Raw genomic sequence first — 20,136 nt, forward strand, 5'->3', positions numbered from 1 at the left:
CCTACATGGCGCGCTAAGAAGATTAAATCCTACGTGGCTCTTCAAAAACTCGGAAAAAAAACTCCCGTTTATATATATACTAGTTTTGCGCCGTGCGATGCCCGGGTTGTTTATGTAATAGACATGTAATTTCAAATAATAATAATAACGCCAAGTGTCGCTGTCTTGTCGCCTGACTAAAAGTTTAACTTTATATATTAGTTATATGATATGATATTAGATTTAAACCAAAATCTTAATTTGATTGGATTTAAAATTCAGAATTTTGGATTAGATCATATTGACCTTCTTTGGATCCAAAAAATCAAAATAACTAAAATCAAACTATGTTTTTAACTACATTAATATTAATCATGTAAAACTATATTTACAATACTTGTTTTAATCACGTACAACTCTTTCAAGACTTGAATTTTTATAATTGCATTTTAATTTTTATACTCGAATTAGATCCTAAAAACTTACAACATTTTTTGATTCAAAATTTAGGATCTGATCCAAATAACTGCACTATAATTCGAATTGAATTAGATTGAATTTAACAAAAAAGTAAATCGGATTGAATTTTACTCCCTCCGTCCCCTTTTGATAGTCCCTTATGGACAAATTTTAGTCCCAAAATGTTCACTCCATTTGCTTAATCCAAAAACCATTAATATTAAATTTTTACTAAAATTCCCTCCAATTTGCAACAATATTTGTGCAAGTTTAATTTTCCCATGAAAATTTTGTTTTCCCATGTACTTTTATTACTTTCTCTTTCTACATTTTTGCATACCCAATGTCAATTTACTTTTTCAATGTACTTTAATTATTCTTATTTGTGTTTATTAATTCCCGTGAAAAATATCCATAAGGGACTATCAAAAGGGCACGGAGGTAGTAATTAAAAATCCAATTTAATTTCAAATCAAATTGAATTGAATTTGGCATAAATCCACATTGAAACCGAATGAACACCCCTAAATTCTAATCACCCCCAAAAAATTATGCTAGTTTTAAAAAATAATTAAAAAAAAAAACTCTTGAACTTCTCATACTATTAAGTCATCAGTTGCTGACCTGCATGTCTTTCTCTCTCCTCCTTAACCGGCGTCAATTTCACCGGTGACATCATCGTCGTTTCGTTGTCTTTGTCAAAAATCCACCATTTCAATCGCCTCAACTTCATCTACAAAACCCCCTTAATCTCTCCTAACAATTCAATTTTGGGATTTAGGGCTAATCACTCAAACCCTAGATCTCAATTTTCGATTTTCACAGTTGTTCTTGCTCTTTAATTGATGAAGTTGAAGGCTTTTGAACGTATCTATTAATTAATGGTAAATAAATCATTTTGTTAAAAAAATTGTGTATTTTTATTTATTTTATTTATTTATACATGTATATGGTTGCTAAGTTGGTCAATGTGAGCAGGGTGCTGAATGCAAAATGATCTCAGAACCAGTTGAGTTAGTTATTTGCCAAAATGGAACTGATGAGCAGCTTAATGGGAATATCGACACGGCCTCGCCGAGTTTTTGCTCTCGCTCCGATGCTAAGGTATTTAATTTGTATCGGTAAACATATGTGATATACGACGTACAACTAGTTATTGGCTCGGGCGATGCTTTAGTTAGTTAGTTAAAACAATGTGTTGAAAAGAATGTTTATTGGTTGTGTTAATTTGTTGTAGAAGAAAAAGGAAAATTGTCATAGAGAATTGACCCTTGAAGATATCTGTAATAACCCGGATGAATTGATTGATGATGATGAGGATGATCTTGATTGGGAGCCGTTTCTCGTTCGAAGGTGGTCTTGCATTAATTGTACAATGCTTAACCCGGATGGTGTTGTTTTGTGTGAGACATGTATGGAGCACAAGGAATCTGGAATTCTGAAGCATGGATTTTTTGCTTCACAAGGGGCTGCTCTTTCTTCACTTGACTTGCAAGTGAAAGAAACCTTCACAGGTGTGAGTTTGTTGTGCATTTTTTTTGCTTTGACGTGTAATTAATTATTTTGTGTTTAGTTAGTTGTTATAACACAGTGGAATGGAAATAAATGTGAGAGCAACAATGAAATGGGATTTGGATTTTCGAAACTTAGACTACATTTGGTGCACTAGAAGACTTTTGATGTACAACAGTACAAGTATCTAATTATTTGATAGTGGATGGGAAATCATTATATTAAAACATTAGTGTCTTTCCTATTATAGAAGTGTAAAGGGAGTATAATTTGATAATCTTTCACAACTGGGGCAAAGTTTGGATTTTTAACTAAATGTAGTTACAAAACTTATAGACTTTATTTTAGTGAATCTAACATGGTTGGTATAAAATCAAATACATCCATACTCATCAAATACATATATGATATATATCAACGCCCACTTGTTTGTCAACTTACCTTACTTGTAAAAGGTCATTACCCGATCACTCACTTAGGTATCAATATCCACGTATATATAGTATTAGCATATCAACTCACCTTACATTTTCAAATTACAATCATACTCGCCGAGCATTTAATGTACGAGTATTAATTTTATAATGACAATCCTAGATGTTCTCTCACTCATGTATATGCATTTCACTAACGTTCAAATATTTTTTTATATAAGCATCCAATGTTACATTTCCCATATTTAATAAATTTTTCTGATATGAACAAAAATTTACATATGCTATCATAATATTTTCAAAGTATTAGCATATCAACCCACCTTACATTTTCAAAGTATAATCGTACCCGCCAATTTTAAAATGCAATTACTTTTTCGAAATTGCGGCTCTTGATTTTTTTTCCTCCGGGGTATATATTGATAGGAGTTTCTATCGCTTAAATCTTGTTGCTTGAAAAACAATTGCATTGCACTATGATTTATGCTTTGACTGTTCTGCACCAAATTGGGGTCCCTTTTATTGCTTTGAGGCCCTGTCCTGGTTGATTTACTATAATTTTTTTTTTGTCATATGCAGAAGAGCATTTATGGATTTTTTTTAGAATGCTTTCGATATCTCTCTAAATGTGGTTTATTGTAGATGAGTCCTTGTGTTAAATTATTTCGTTGGTTAATTGGGTTGAAAAGCTTGTATTTTAGGATGTAATTTCACTGTTCTTCTCTGAAGTCGTGATAAATTTCTTATGTTTCAATTTCTACAGAATCTGTATCTGATATTGCAGCTGCTAGGTGCTCCACTGCAATAGGTTTTGATGAGAGAATGTTATTGCACTCAGAAGTATGCTTTTACCCCTGATTATCACACTCTTCTAGCTTTTGGTAACTAGTTCTGTATTCACTTATGTGTTTAGGCATCATAGCTAATATATGTAGTCCATTATAGCCTGGGTATTGGCATATGCTTGCATTTCACTATTGTCACAACAATGTGTATTTCAGTGCTCAAAGTGATGAAGTATAATGCTTGTAGCTTCTTTAAAATTCATCTTCAACTCTTTGAAAAGAAATTGTAATACTAGCTATTTGCCACTTCGTATATAACTCTTGATAAGTGAGCTTATAATACTGGCTATTTGCTATATAACTTTCATAAGAATGTTTTAAGGTGTTTTGTGCAGATGTCCATCTTGTGGATGTTTTTGCTAGAGTAATGATGTATTGTGTGTTTATGTGTGCTTGGGAGGTGGTTTGTAGGTTTTGTAGAGGTTGGATGGCTGGAAGAGTTCTCCCTGGGTAGCAGGATTGCATCTTATATTCTTGTTTAGCATGCTCTTTATTGCCTCTCTTATTATCTGTTTGGGTAATGAGTTACACCTGCTGAAGTAGGATCTGATTTGTCAACTGAAAGTTGGAGGTCTAGAGATTGGAAGGATGGTCTATTTTTTTGTTCCAAGTATGCTAGTTTTGCTTGATTGATGTTTATGATGTATTTCTTTGAATTCCCTTATGTATCTCATCATCAGGAAGAAAATCTGGATTCAAATATGGATTGTCAAAGAATAGGGATGCACTTTAGGCTAATAGTGCTACATGTCCGTGGAAATTGGTTTCTTGCATGATCAATGCTTTTATTTTGTGCTGTCAGTTTTGTGATAGGTCTATGCTGATATATTATCTTTGGAAGGATGCTTAGAGAGAAGACAATTTTACCTGTTTTTATTTTCATCGTCTTTTCTTCAATTTTCTGTCCATGAAGATGCTCCTGTATTTGCATTTTTTTTTGCCCCTTGGCTGTTTAACCTGGTTATGATGATCCCCTTGTTTTATATCTCTGCCAATTTGAATTGGAAGCTTGAGGTTCCTGTTCCTGTTCCTCTTGCTGTGAGAGCTTTTGTAGGGATGCTAGCTTTGACTAGGTATTTTTTATTTTGTTGTTGTTGTTGTTGTTGTTTGATTAGTGCCAACAGAAAACCTTGGCTTGCGTATCATGCTTCATTTCTTGGTGGTAAATTTCTATTTGGAGGAAATTGTTGATGGAGTTGTTTCACATGAACTCTGAGGGGTTTAGGTTCATGAAAGAAAATTAGCTACGACTCACTGCTTTATTGGAAATTGTGGTTTCTTGTTAGAATTTAATTGACGTATCTTCTCAGAGGCCACTCTTGCAATCACTTTTGTGATAGTGTTATTTATTTAGCTCCTTGAGTTTAGGGGAAACAGGACTCGGTGTAATTTAATCTTAATTAAGAACGTCTTGTCAACCTGCATCATAGACTAAATTTAGTATATACATTTTATAAATTATTTTTCTTTAAACGAACTTTTTTATTTCTTAATCATTCTTTTCCATGCTACATGCACATTTGTGGCCTTGCGGAGCTAAATTCAGTTCAATTTAAAAACAATTAAGGATAATTACCCCACAAGAATTGCCCTGGGCCAGAGTGGAAGGAGGTGGTCACCCTTCTTCTAAGATTAAGCTACTGCTTGCTTGATTGATTTGAAAGAAAGCAAGCCGTTTTCTGAAGGATGCTTTATATTGAATCTTTGAATGTTCCTCTTGGTTTTTCCTTGACAACTGATCTTATTTGTTGGTTTCTATGGCAATAGGTTGCAGAGAAGGTCTATTCTCATCCAGAAAGACCTGATCGTCTACGAGCAATTGCCGCTAGCCTTTCTACAGCAGGTCCCATATTGCACTCTTCTTATATTTGGTTTTGTTTTCTTTTCTCTTCTGGTTGTGATGGATGTCAGAGCATGTTTCACTATTTTTTTTATTATTTATTTTTATTTATTTTATTTTATTTTTATTTATTTTTATATAATTTTTTTTATAATTAATTTCAAAGATATTGTATATTTTTGGTGTATGTAGGAATCTGTCCTGGCAAATGTCGTCCTATTGGTGCTAGAGAAATAACTAAAGAAGAACTATTGAAGGTATTCATTTACTTATGATATGTTGCTGTAACTCTTTAATGCCTTTATGGGTGATGCTTCATTTCTGGCATTTCTGCTAGTAATCGTACAATGTGAACTGTGGATATGTTTTAATATAATTGGTTTTAAGTAGGTGTGGCGGGCATTGTAGATAAACTAAGGGAAAATCGTCTGCGTTGGTTTGGACATGTAAGACGGAGACCCGAGGGTGCACCGGTGCGAAGAGTGGAAGAGTGGGACCATGGAGGGATTAAACGAGGAAGAGGGAGACCAAAGATGACTTGGTTGGAAGGAGTGAGGAAGGATATGAAGTGCATGGATTTACGTGAGGATGAAGTTTTGGATCGTAAGGGATGGAGGAGAAAGATTTATGTTGATGACTACACGGAATAATCAAACTTGGTTCATGTTAGCCGACCCCACTTTTGGGATTAAGGCTTTGATTGATTGATTGATTGATTGTTTGATTGTGAGATCTCTTTGAATGGTCTTGGACTTATGCTTTTGTTCCATTGAACATTTGAGAGTAGGACATCAAATGGAACTATGTTCCTTGAAAAGTGAAAAAAAATTGGGGAATTGAAAGACTTGCTCGAGGAACATGTTAATAAATATAAATACGAATGCAATACATTGCTCAAGAAAAAGGCTGGTCTGGTAATCTGGTATGATGTTTGTACTTTGCCCTTAATAGGACCTGGTTATTGTAGGGGGTTGAGGGGCAAGTGTTTTCTTCCTATTTATAGACACATGAGGTTGCCTCTCTTTCTTACTTATTTCATTCCTTGGGTAGTTGACCTTTTGGGTAGATCAAGAAAAATCTCTACTGGTGTAAACACCATGAGGTGATCCTTGGGTTGTGTTTGTTGAAGTCTCTATGTAGATGTGTTAGATGTATCTTTATTATTCCTATTTGAAATGAAAACTTGTATTCATTATGAACTACATGATTTAAGCTTTTGTACATTAGTCTCATGTCAGTAGCAACGAAAAACATTCCAATATCAAGTTCATTTCCTTACCTAGCGGCTAGCGGACATTAAAGGTTCATTTTCTTGTATAGCAGATTGAATACAATACTTAGTTATGGCATCAGAAAAGAAGAGAAATAATAAAAACAACAATAACAATTTACTTATGTCAGTAGCAATAATCATTATTCTAGTATGCAAGTTCATTTCTTTATCTAGCTGACAATAAAGGTTCATTTCCTCGTATAACAGATTGAATATGATGACAAGTTGTGGTAATCTATTGAGCTTATGCCATTATCCGTGGGTGACAATATGACCAAATGGGTTAGATGTCTTGTATAGTTGTACATGTACGTATGTACCCATGTTTGTTTCTTTTCCTAAAGCTTAGCTGTCTAGGTAGGATAGGAAAATAGGATGTATGATGTACTCACTGTTTTCTGATTTCTGAATGTACTTATAAATTTGGGCTCTTACATGTTTTTTTTTCTTTTTTGGTGGATGAATAACCGTTAGCTAGTCATAGCCATAATATTTTGCATTTTTACAGGGCCATCTGTTCTTTCTCTTATTGAATTATTGTTGCATGATGTGTATCTTCAGGTACATACTATGGAGCATATAAATGCCGTTGACGACACCGAGAAAATGCTTTCTAGGTCTTCTTCTGCTCCTTGTATCTTATTATTTATTTTTCTTTTTCTTTTTTCTCTTGGATCTTGCATTCAAGAATTGTCATTGGATAAGGGTTTTCATTCTCCAATTTTCCATACCTGCTGTGTCCATCTGATTTTTTGTTAGAGATGTGTAGGAAGACGGATTTTGATCTTCATAATTTTTCCTGAGCTGAAGTATTTTTCACAGCATTCGCTACTTTGTAGCTGCTGCTGAAATGTAATCTGTCCACAGAATATTAACTATAAACCTTTTGGATGAGCTGATTGAGTAATTCTAGATCTCCTTGTATGTATTGTACATAGTAGGATTTGGGAGGAGTGGATGCATGCAGCTTGGCTAGTTAAGTTGAATGCTAAATTATACTTGTCTAATCTTAGCAATCTTCATTTTATATAGAATACCTTGTCCCTTTCTTTCATGTTAAGCCCTATTTTTATGTTGCCTTGTCTGAATTAAAAGCTAACAAAGAGCTGCCAAAAAGCATCTGTGTAAGCTTTGAAGGTTTGAATAATCAGACTTTATATGCATGAAGTATAATGGTTAATCATTTTCATTTGATTCATTTCAGTATCTGAGTAAGATCTAGAGGTTTGAATCAATAGACTTCTTATTGATAGTGGTTGAGCCTTTTTGCTTTGCTTTTTTGGGTTTTGTTCAATATTTGCGCCTTTGCGGCACATGACATTCATATGGAAATTGCATTTGGGTTGTTTTGTTTGGCAAATTAATACTATCTGTATTGTTTGCAGATCTTCAAGCCTCTTTAGTTCTTGATCTTGTAATACTCATGTGCATATCCTGAGTGAGTGGCCCTTTGGCATGTCACATAGACACATACACATTCTTAGTTAAAAAATTAATGGCAGTGATTTCTGTTTTAAAGAGTACTAGTTTCTTTCCCTTGGATTTTGCTTTATCTCATTAATTAAGTACTATCTTAGGAAATAGAAAAATAGCTTTATGTATTTTGATTAATAATTTGTTAATTGTCATGTACAAGGAGTTTGAAACATGTCAAATACATTTTACTACCTTAGTCTTAAAAGGCATCAGGTGCACATAAGTACTGAGGTGCGGTCTTGGCCTTTTGGGTATAAGGAGAACTTTAAATTCCAAATAAATCAATTCTAGAAAAAAAATAAACATGTTTTGTACTCAAAACAGCATAATAATTATGCCCGCCTTTGCTTAGGAGTGAGAATTAGCACTTCTGCCACTTTGTGGCGTGAGGTGCATATAGGTGATTTGTCTTTTTCTTTACAAAATGTGGTAAAAAACGCATCTGGGTGATTTGTACTCAAACCTTATTGAATGTGTTGCACCTGAAGGTTTCAAATAAAAGGTTAAGATTCTTCTTCTTCTTTTTCTTCAAAAAAAAAAAAAAAAAAAAAAAAGAGAACAAGCCCTTCATATGTCTGATTTTTCAACTTGTGGTTCTGAAGTGTCTTTTGAGTGACATTTGGTGCGTTTTTCTGGGCTTGTTCCCTGCAGCATTTGTCTATACCTTTATTTATGTGTTTAATAACCACGGATGTATATTTGAGTTGTTGGAGAAGGATAAGCGATGCTGGATTGGTTACATTTGGAACTGCTCTTTCTGAGAAGATGTTGACTAGTGGATTAATGTTTTAGGGAATGAATATAAGATTTCGTTAACAAATTTCTCAGGTTAATATATTCTTCTTGTTAAGGATGTATGGTTAGCAACGACTGATAATTGAACATTACTTATATTTTTTTGGCATGTAAGCCAAGCCATGCAGGACTCACAACCTTCACTTCTGGTTTTTGCCAGCTATGTCTGTTCATGAACTATGATCATCTTCTATACATATTCAATCTCATAGGTGTACAAAATTATCTTTTGTTGCTTGTTTAGATAATTAATACATGTATTAGTTGGTTGGTTACTTGAAGAAGTATGTTTTGCACTGACCAGTATGTCATCATCAATATTCAGCTATTTCACTCCTGACACATATGCAAATGAGCATTCTGCGCAAGCTGCAAGGCTTGCAGCTGGTTTATGTGCTGATCTTGCTTCTGAGATTTTTTCTGGACGCGCCAAAAATGGATTTGCCCTGGTAGAAGTTCAATTATATTTGGAGTTCGTAGAAATTTGATCCCTGGAATTTGTCACTAAAAGTGCTGTATTTAATTTGATGCATCAGATTCGGCCTCCTGGTCATCATGCTGGTGTACATGAGTCCATGGGTTTCTGCCTCCACAATAATGCAGCAATTGCTGCATTAGCTGCTCAAGTTGCTGGAGCCAAGAAGGTCTTGATTGTTGATTGGGTAATACTACATACTATTGTTTCCTAGTTGCCAGACGCTACTTTATGTGTAAGATCTTCAGGTGCTAATCAATTTTTTTTTGGGGTGTCTGCAGGATGTACACCATGGAAATGGTACACAAGATATATTTGACAAGAACAAGTCGGTGAGCCCTAGAGAGTTTAATTTTGATTTCTCTGCTACTCTTGTTGATATCTCTGAGTGAGCCTGTTCTTGCATGCAGAACAGTATGTTTGTTTAAGACCTCTTTGACTGTGTAGCTCTTTTTTGTATGCCCTCTTTTATTGTGTAGATCTTGTTTTGCTCAAGCTAGGTCATATTTGTTTCACCTTAAAAATAGTAAATCTAAAAATAAGAAGTAAATTCAGTTTCAGTTAGAAAGTAAAAATCATGACTTCACATAACAAAATATACTTGTGAATTAGTAAAACTAATTACTAATCTGTAAAACCAGTTGCAAGAAGTACAAATCAGTTTTATAAAGTAAAATCTGTTAAATTTGTAAAAATAATCACTTCAGTAGAGTTTTGGTGTAGAAAATCAGTTTAATTTGTTACTTGACTTATTATTTGTTAAAATTGAATTAATGACTGGACTAGTAATAATATCCAAAGAGTATGTGAAGTTACTCATGTTTTTCTTTGTGCTCCTTGGTTAACTCAAGTAAAAATGGATTTGTGCAATTAAGCATCTTAAGTTTTTGACAAAGCCTAATAGAAGCATCTTCAGTGGCCTTGATGCCTTGTTTGTTCTTTGTATAATGGCGCTGCTTGATATAAATTTTGCATGAAACATTTGACGTGTTGCAGGTTCTGTATATTTCGTTGCACAGACACGAGGGAGGCAAATTTTATCCTGGAACTGGGGCAGCCCATGAGGTATTTTCTTTTTTTGGTCCTTAGTTGTTTTTGGTGTAATGCTATGAGGCACAGATTAATAACAATGAATTGTGAGAAATTAGGGACAGGATGCAGAAACTGGGTCATTCTAGATAGATTATAAAGTTGCGTCAGCGAGGATGAGAAAGTTTATTTGGTGACAAGGATTTCTTTCACAAAAGACAGTTTAGAACAATTGAGCCTTCCAACCAGTTGTATGTCACTGAAGAGACAAGCTTGAGGAGAGAGGGTTGTTGAACATAATTCTATATGTGTCCCTCAACCTCTTGCTGTCAATAGTTCACAATAGAAGCTTTTGTATTAGCACAACATGGAAAACTATGTTCTATGAGCAACACATGGAAAACTCATGAAAAGCCTGTGTATGCCTCCAGTCGTGGGTGCAGAAGATATTGTAGCAGTAAAAAAGTTATGTGGGCCTATATATATTCATGATTTCACGACAAGAAGATGTTGATTGGCTAGTTTAATCATATGTGCCGGGGTTGAAGATGGGGGTGGGTCTAAGGGCATTTAATGTGTCAGCTTTGATGCGTGCATGTGTTGGATGCATGCTGTAATCATGTGTGCATGTGTTGTGCTCTAGGAAAACTTATATCTTTTTTTTTTATTATTTTTTTATTTTTATTATTATTAAAGTGTGGATGTTGTGTGAAGCTCCAATATGGAGGCTTGGAGAGTGGTAAAGTGATGGAATCGTGAGGTGTACGGGAAGACCAAAGAAAATTTGGAGGAGATGATTATGATTGATGAGAGTCTTTGGGGATTGTGGAAAATATGCGTTGGATAGGGTTGAGTGGAGGAGAAAAACACCGAAGACATGTCTTGACATAATTAATATTATATATGTTGTTGTGTTTTGCAAACTCTATTTATTTCCTTTGTTAATCTTATGTGTTATAACTTGCACGTCTTATATTATCACTTCTCTCTTTCATTCAAATTTATGCGGACAATCCTTAAAGACGATTCATGTTAGATTGTTAGCCGACCCCATATCATTTGGGATTAAAGCTTTGTTGCCATTGTATTAAGGTGGGAATGTGTAATTAATTGTTGGAACTTTGTTAGTGGTGTTTCTTTCTGTAGGCAAGGTTTGTGAAATATTTTGTTTGGATGTGTCATTTATTGTGGGAACTTTGTTGTTGTTTGTTTCTTTATTGATAGATTCCGTTTACCCTTTTGGTTTAAGATAAGGAGTGCAACACCTTGTTCAAAATGGGGCTACTTTTACAATATGGTACAAATATAAACTCCATAATGCTTGTAATGATTGTCATTTTCCTCTTTTTTAATGCGAGAGATGCAATGGCACCAAAGGCTATTTTGCCCTTGAGGCAATCTTATTTTTGTTTTCTTGAGGGCAGAAGAGCAAATATTATATGAACCATATTGTCAATTAAGCGCCTAAGGTCAAGGAAGCATACCTTACCATAAAAAGATGTTCAATGGTGTTTATGAATATTATGATGACAGTTTTATGTGGTAGCTCTGAAGCATAAGCTTGAGGTGCCACGTGCCAATATTCTAATTTGTCATGCCTATTTGTACTTTGTTCAAAATTTAAGACCTAATTTTTCTGCAGGTTGGTACCATGGGTGGTGAAGGCTACTGTGTGAATGTTCCTTGGAGCTGTGGAGGAGTTGGTGACAATGATTACATCTTTGCATTTCAACATGTCGTGCTTCCAATAGGTGTCTACCAAACACTACCAATAGATTAAAAAAAAAAAAAGTACTAATTAATGCTTACAATTTGCAATGCACTGTTATGCACCTACTGGCACCGTAGCCTCCCATCAGAGCCACTTACTCATGACACGAGTACCCGAAGCCTGAAGGGAATGAGAAATAGAAATGAAAGTTGTTATGCATACTGTGGTGTCAGAATTCTGTTAGAACTTAGAAGTGAGAGAAATGGGGAATGTTAGGAATTGAATATTAAGAGAGCTGGGTAAGGCCAGAAATTGTAGGCTTCCTCATACGAATAATCCTACTACTCCCCCCTTTCTCTGCTATTTATCCTTTTCTCAAACCTTTATGTTGTTACCTGGTAAAATTAATATTGCTGATACTTGTCTATATTCATGCTGCCAAATTAGATGCTTTTCCCACCCACTACTTGGTGTTGGCACAACCCTTCTGCTGTCTGCTCTGCTTCATGCTCAAGTTGTATGAGCTGCTGCTTGGTTTGGCATCTACTGTATGTGAGTAGCACAGTTTGCGGTTGGAATTTGTCACAGCTCACAGGAGTGTCCCAGCTTCTTGAGACTCAAAATTTTGGAATTTTGTTGATACAATCATCCCCATCCATCCTTCCCTTATTTTCATCTTTTCTTTAACATTCATCTGCAATTTGCTGATTATCTTTCACAATTTTCATTTGTAACAAGCACACCACTTACTCTGAAATATGTTCATGTCCTTAGATTATCTTTAAAGAATATTGAGTTTGGAATAGATTAACATAGGTAGTGCTATTGAATCAAGCATTTATTTTGGGGAAATGTTGCAGATTAAATGCAAACTAAGGCGTTGTCCATTGGTACACTGAGTTTAACAGCCCCAAAAGATCACATTGTATTATTCCCCAAGTGAAAATATACTACAGTTTACCATAACTTTTGAAGAATATATCTTCTGGCCGCTTTGAATGACTGTTGATTAGAAAGAATTAGGTTAGACAGGGATGAATCCCCTGGTGATCTTGATGACTTTTTATATTTCTATGCTAAAGTTATATAAGAGTGCTTATGAACATTTTTCTTTGCTGTGCTAACATTTCTAATATATCTTGTAACCTTTAAATTTGCAGCCCAGGAGTTTGCCCCTGATTTCGTTATTATATCAGCTGGATTTGATGCAGCAAGAGGCGATCCACTTGGCGGATGTGATGTGAGGACCATGATACTCTACTAAAACCTGTAGGATATAATATTCCCCTCTCATCAGTCATGTCCTGAAGTCCTGATATTAGGTTTGCATGTAAAATACTTGTAGGTCACACCTGCTGGTTATGCTTGTATGACTGACATGTTAAATAGCCTTGCGGGAGGAAAGCTGCTTGTAATACTGGAGGGCGGGTAAGTGGTAAACTTGTTTTTCGGTCTTTATTATTATTATTATTATTATTATTATTTTTTTTTTAATTTTTTTTTTTTTTCTTAATTATGATAGTTACATGGTTATGCTTCATTTAATTCTGATTTCAGGTATAATCTGCGATCAATATCATCATCTGCAACAGCTGTAATTAAGGTACTTCTAATGTAAAGGAAATACAGAGCCTTTTATATGTATATGTGATTGTTTTAGCATGCATGCAGATTATTTGAGATTGAGATGGGAGTTAGTTTGATCCTAGCTATTCTTTGATAGCAATACTGTGGAGGCTCAGGGGTCTAAGATGTTGAAAGATACTTTTTAGCTGATGTTAACAGGAAATGGAAGTCTGAGAAAGCCCTAGAATCTGACGAAGAACTGTTGCAATCTTGTGAAAAAAACACTTGTAAAGTATTTGATGAATTAGAGATCTGCCTCCCCCTTACCATCCTCTTCCCATATTCATTATCTATGATAGACACCTTGTTAATGGTGCGGTAGGAAATTGGTATTGATGTCATCTGGACTTGGGTATTGGTATGGTCTGATTTAATTAACCTGGCTGGCTATTAAACTCCCATTACTAATTAAAAGCAAATTTCTGATATACATACATTGCCCCTTTGATTTATCGTTTTCCATGTTCTCTTCCAGCAACACCAAACATCAACTTCCCCCTCGGCTCCTCCCCTTCTCTCCACCTTGCTTATTAAACCCCCACCCTCTCCAACGACGCATCATTAATACAACAAATGAGCTAGCTTAGAAGTGTGCAATACGGACTCCTAACACCTTGTTTGACTGATAATTACTGAGACCATTCAGAATAATAGTCTAATCCCTTCTGAGTCTTATTATGCTCTTGGATTTAAATCGTGTACCAAAAAGAGTAAATCAGTAGTTGCAAATGCCTCTCGCCCTGATGGCTTGACCAATGATGTCATCTTAGGTTCAAAAAACACCACGTGACTTTACAACAATCAGATTTACTTAAGTACTAGAGGAGAAAGAACCCCATATCACTAAATTCCATTCGAAAAACCCTAGCAATCCGTCACATGGCCCTTTTCACCTTTTCTTATAATTTTATTTATTTATTTTTGACAAAAATCAATTAATTTTTATACGTAAATAAATTGTGACTCACTTACGAAGGGATTTGTCATGAAATAAATGAGAAGACAAACTGCCTGTGGAAGTAATACAAATTAATGCATCTTAAAATTGAGTTTTGTTTGATTTTAATTTCTATAATATTTGTTGTTAAGCTTAAATAAAATAAATGAAGTATAAAACATTGAGCTACCTGCTCTTCAAAGATTCTTGATTGGTGTTAGGAAAATTAGAATATGGAAATTGGTGAGTTAATTATTAAATGAGCACTTTTTTGCACTATTAAACTCTGCAAGAAGCATATAGTGAAACAGTGCCATATGTGGATGTATATTATAGCTACATCGATAGTTTGATACAGAGTATCTATGTTATCATAATGTGTGAATGTTTTTTTTTATGATTTTTTCCCAATTCTGGTGTTTTTGGACTGCTGTTTTACTAGAACTTCCCCATCAATTATTTCATTGTAAAGTAGGAGACATTCAAATTTACCTTTTACCTAACCGAAAAGTAAGAATTTATATATGTGGCCAGATTGCATTAAAGCTTGTGATCGGAATGGCATCACAGTGAGACTGTCGCAGCTGGTCAATCACTGTGTTGCACACAAAATTTTAATTTCATGCCTCTCTAGTATTAGTGTTACATATATGAAGTATTTAGTAATGTCCAAATGAGTTTATTTATCTATTATTTATTATTTTTTTAACTCAATAATCAGTTTTTTTTTTTTATTTATTATTTTATTTCTTTTTATATCTGAAGGTTTTGCTTGGCGAAAGACCTGAGAACCATTTTAAAGGTGTTGCACCTTCCGCAGCTTGCATGCAAACTGTCTTGGATGTTTTGAATATCCAGACGAACTTTTGGTCAAGTCTTTCTTCCAACATCATGAAATTGCAGTCATGCTGGGAATCATACTTGGCTGGAAACAAAAGTGAGTTCGAAATTTGTGAACCCCCAGTACAGATTAGTCTAATGTAGCATGTTGGCTCGAGTTTGCCCCTGGAGTGGCCACACTGCTTTCAAGTGTGCCAGGATCTCTAGTCGTCCTTATAATTTTTGTGTGTTTTGCAGGAAAAACTAAAAAAAGAAAACATCGAGTTGTAGCACCGCCTATCTGGTGGAAATGGGGAAGAAAAAGGTTTCTATATTATTTACACTGTCAGCGGTTTCGTGTTAAGCCCTAGTCAATTTGAGAAACTAATGTAATGCTAATTTTAGCTACATTTATTCTCTGTTGATTTTTCACCTCTTGCAGCGCATACATGCAGCTAGATGGCTCTTAAAAGTTTAGTTTACATGGTTTTTGGGTAGGATTGTCCATGTAAATATATTTAGGTGTAGTTAAGCTGATATTGTCACATGGTTTGCTCATTATGTTTTGGTTAATCAGTTGATTTTATCTCATGATTTGCTTACCATGTTTTTGTTGATTTTTTTTTTTTTTTTTTTTTTTTTTTTTTTTTTTTGGCAATTAATAAAATTTTATTAAGAACCAAGAAACTTGCTATTAAAAGCAAGACAATACACCACAAACACTAAACAAAGAAACTATAACAGCCACTTTTTCATCTTTCCATCACACCTACAAGCAACATTGAACAGAATATGCTTAACAATGATATCTAGCTCTTCATTCTTCTGCCTTAAGACTCTGGAATTCCTCTGGATTCAAACATGGTAAACTGTTTCAGCAAAGCACATAGTGTAGATAACAACTTGGGTAGCAGTTTTCCTGCTCATATTAACAGCAAGGAGCAGCTCCTCCTTAAAACACAAACTACTTCTCTGTATCTTGATGCAGTGAAGGACCTTCCGCTAGATATTAGCAGCATAGTCACAGCTAAAGAACAGGTGGTCAACAGATTCTGGTATACCAGACTGACAAAGAACACAATGAATGGAGCACTGAACACCCCAGTTACTAATCCTATCTCCAGTAGCAGGTTTGTTTTGGGCAACTAACCAAAGAATTAAGAGACTCGATCTTTCGGCTAGCTTTGGAATTACAGATCACTCTTCTCCAAGGCACCTTCTCAAAAGTCCCTGCAGCTGCTTATACAGTTTGCCAATTGCGAATCTAGCCTTTAGTATAATAGCTATCAACCCATCTCACTTTAAGCTTGTCCTTTTTATGAGTAAGAGCTCATAAAAGTTTTGCAATAGCAGCTTTATTCTAAAGTGGGACAATGTTAATATTCCTCGATAATCTTTTTTGGCATGACAAAAATTTGACACCAAAAGGTCTGCATTCCAAAAAGGATGGACTTAATGAGCTGCAATACGCCTGCATAACTCAGGAATTTGCTAGTCCAAGATTTAGATCTAGCAATAATCTTTTCAACAACTGGCTTACATTGAGAGTAATTGAGCTTTTTCGAAGATAAAGGGTCTGCCAAGTACCTAAATGGCAGCTCACCAATAAAACCATTAATAATTCCCAGAATATCTTCTTTAACAACATTAGAAATACCAGCAAAATAAATATTACTCTTATCTATGTGAATTTCTTTGAATTATGTTTATCTAGTAATTATGATTGAGTACTTCAATTAAATGTGCATATAAATTATGGAGTACTTTAAAAGAAAAAAAAAACATGTATACAAGAATAAATTAACTTCTTAAAATCTAATATATATATATAAAGGGGAGTTTTTCCCAGAGATTTTAGAGAGCCACGTAGGATTTTGTTATTTTAAAAAAAAATATAGCGTCACATATTTATGTGTGCCACGTAGGATGAAGTAAAAACAATAAAATGAAAAATTAAAATTATCATACTAATATAATGATTTATCTAAGTATTTCAAATAAAATATGTTAATCCTTTAAAAATTTATTAATTCTATCCTATCATTATCTTTCTACGGTTCAAAGAACTATACAAAAAAAAAAATAAAAAAAAAAATAAATAAATAAAATAAAATGAAAAATTAAAATTATCATACTAATCTAATGATTTATCTAATTATTTCAAATAAAATATGTTAATCCTTTTAACAAGTTTCACGGACTTTCAAAAAAGTGATATTAAAAAAAAAACATAATTACAAAAAATCATAATATATGATTATTGTTATCCCAAATATCCAAAATCACGTAAAAAATGTAATATGTATAAAAACAAAAAATAAATAAAAAAAATTATTCATATAGATAATAACTAAAAAAATGATAAAATTTTAAATTAACAAGATAAATTACCATGGCATATTCATTTGATTGGTGTCGTTAATAAAAACAACATTGATATGGATAACAATTAAAAAGGATTTTATAAAGAATGATAAGATTTATGTAGAGAAGGTATGATGTATTGCATTTTCTTATAAATAGGCCTCAATTTAATTCACAATACGTAGAAAAATATTAATTGTTTCTTTTCATAGTCGGAGATCCCAAGATTCATGGCTATACAAAGTGAAATTTATAATACCTTTGAGGATACAATATTTATAATACCTTCGAGGATGCAATGGTAAACAAAGATATAACTAAGGTTGGAGATGGAAGTATCAGAATTACAAAGAAACGATATACTCTACACACTACATATTTAAGCCTGAAAAAGGGAGTAGGATAATCCTGTCAGCGTCATTCACAGGAGACACAAGATACATAAATCAAAACTACAAAAAAAGAATAGAGTACTCTGCATAGATGTGTAGAAGAGAGAATTCTATTTAAAGCACACATTGGTTTTATTTTTATTTTTATTTTTTTATTTTTTTTAATTTTTGTTAATATCATAATAATAATAATAATAATCATAAACAAATCTAAAATAATATTAAAAATAAAGCTGTGCAACGCATGGGCTTCACACCTATATATATATATATATATATATATATATAGGAAGGCTCATGTAAGAACCCTCCTTTATATAAGATCCCAATCTAATATAAGAACCAATCTCAACCCTTTATTAGTTTTGATCTAACCATCTAAAATGATCCTTTAGTAATGGCATTTCTGTTATTTTGAGAAGTTCGTATTTAGAACATAGAAAAAAAATTTAGAACATAGAAAAAAATTTAGAACATATGTAAAATTTTAGAACATAAGAAGACATAATTTAGAACATAAGCAGACAATTTTAGAACATAAGAATAATAGTTTAGAAGATAGAAAAAATTTAGAACATAAGCAAACAAAAAAGTTAGAACATAAGAAAAATAATTTACTCGTAGAACATAAGAAAAATAATTTATAACATAGGAAAAAATTTAGAAGATAAGCTGAAAAATTAATTTAGAACATAGGAACAAATTTAGAACATAATCTAATAAACAATTTAGAACATTGAAAATAATTTGGAATATAAGTAGAAAAAAATTAGAATATAGGAAAAACTTTAGAACATAAGCTGAAAAAATAATTTAAAACATAGGAAAAAATTTAGAACATAAGCAGAAAAAAAATAATTTAGAACATGGGAACAAATTTAGAACATAATTTAAAAAACAATTTAGTATATTGGAAAAAAATTTGGAACATAAGTAGAAAGATTTTAGAATAAAAACTTTAGAACATAAGCAGAAAAATTTAGAACATACGAAAAAGTTAAGAACATAAGGGGTTCTTACATAAGAAAGGGTTCTTATATATATATATATATATATATATATATATATATATATGATCGGGTCATAGGATTATATTTACCTCTTGTCCTCTTATTATTTTTCTCTAGATAGGATCATACGATCTTACAAACTTTAGAATCTTAAAGTTTTAAATCATAAAATCATAGGATCAAATCGGGATTTAATAATCATGTCTGCAATCTAGATGGTTGATATTGTAAAGGAGGCTTCAGAATTCATCCTCTGTAAAGGAGGCCTCGAATTTTAATAACCATGTCTGCAATTTAAATAGTTGATCATGAACTAGTCGCTACTTCTAATGAAGGACTGAGATAGTCATCTGTTTTAGTTTTTAACCCTAATTAGTTTTTAGCCCGAACGATGTCTCCGGTCTTAGTTTTTATTTTGATTATTTTTTTAATTTAATATTGAATATTTAATTTGTCGATTTGATTAGACATTAGAGAGAGGAAACAAAGAAATTTATGTTGGGTATACTTGATGATCATCAGCATATAGTTACAAGATTTCAATAGTGATTTAAAGTTGAAATATTGATAAAAATTTATGTTTGCTTACTAATTAAACACTAAAAAAATTGTACATGCATATGAGAAGTGCAAAGTTGTGAACGAGTTTTGATATCAAATTTAAAAGCAAAGCACAATAAGTATTAAGAGGCATTGATAGTTTGATGGTAAATGACTAAATGGTGTTCTTAAGTTTAATGGTTCAAATTATAACTTAATCATAAATTTGCATTATATTATTGCATTGATTTTTGGTATTTAATACGAAATATAGAAGAATAGGACTTGACATCTCATTGCTCATGTGGCGCCAAATATTTAAGGAAGGGTGACACATGGTGATTCCATGTTCTCCCCTTGAGTTTTAATAATACTAGGTTAGAATCCGTGCGATGCACAGTTTATATAAAACCTATTTTTTAATTTGTACATTTTAAAAATAAAATTCCGGATTGATGCATTTCAGTTAAGAGACCTGATGTAGGGAATATATACATGAATATAAATAAGAATTACGTACATTTTGTAATTTAAAATATTTTATTTTCATCAAAATTATAATATAGTATCCCTTCAACATCGTCTAATTCAAAGTTCAATGAAGGAGGTCATTTATTAGT

The 20,136-nt window shown here is 33.1% G+C and overlaps 1 protein-coding gene across 2 annotated transcripts; it reads left to right on the plus strand.

Annotated features, from left to right (window-relative positions):
* The first annotated feature begins 1,001 nt into the window (after positions 1–1,001).
* LOC145597498 (histone deacetylase 15-like) lies at positions 1,002–15,815 on the plus strand. Of its 2 annotated transcripts, none has more exons than XM_081653679.1 (17): positions 1,002–1,322; positions 1,417–1,542; positions 1,676–1,952; positions 3,148–3,224; positions 4,997–5,072; positions 5,262–5,326; positions 6,904–6,959; positions 8,939–9,062; positions 9,150–9,275; positions 9,370–9,420; positions 10,085–10,153; positions 11,760–11,868; positions 12,989–13,068; positions 13,174–13,256; positions 13,386–13,431; positions 15,157–15,328; positions 15,469–15,815. In XM_081653679.1, the coding sequence occupies exons 1-17, from the start codon at positions 1,320–1,322 to the stop codon at positions 15,579–15,581; spliced, it is 1,653 nt and encodes a 550-aa protein (XP_081509805.1). In that variant the 5' UTR covers positions 1,002–1,319; the 3' UTR covers positions 15,582–15,815. The 2 variants fall into 2 exon arrangements, with proteins under 2 accessions (XP_081509805.1, XP_081509806.1); XM_081653680.1 differs by having other exon boundaries at positions 1,679–1,952.
* Positions 15,816–20,136: the final 4,321 nt, after the last annotated feature.

This window comes from Chenopodium album, chromosome 20, assembly GCF_948465745.1.
Source record: "Chenopodium album chromosome 20, dcCheAlbu1.1, whole genome shotgun sequence".
Taxonomy (NCBI): Eukaryota; Viridiplantae; Streptophyta; class Magnoliopsida; order Caryophyllales; family Amaranthaceae; genus Chenopodium; species Chenopodium album.

Excerpts from the sequence above, each read along its gene's own strand:
- LOC145597498 (XM_081653679.1), top strand. Across the intron at positions 9,063-9,149 it reads CCAAAAATGGATTTGCCCTG|ATTCGGCCTCCTGGTCATCA; the intron begins GTAGAAGTTCAA and ends TTGATGCATCAG. Across the intron at positions 13,432-15,156 it reads CTGCAACAGCTGTAATTAAG|GTTTTGCTTGGCGAAAGACC; the intron begins GTACTTCTAATG and ends TTATATCTGAAG.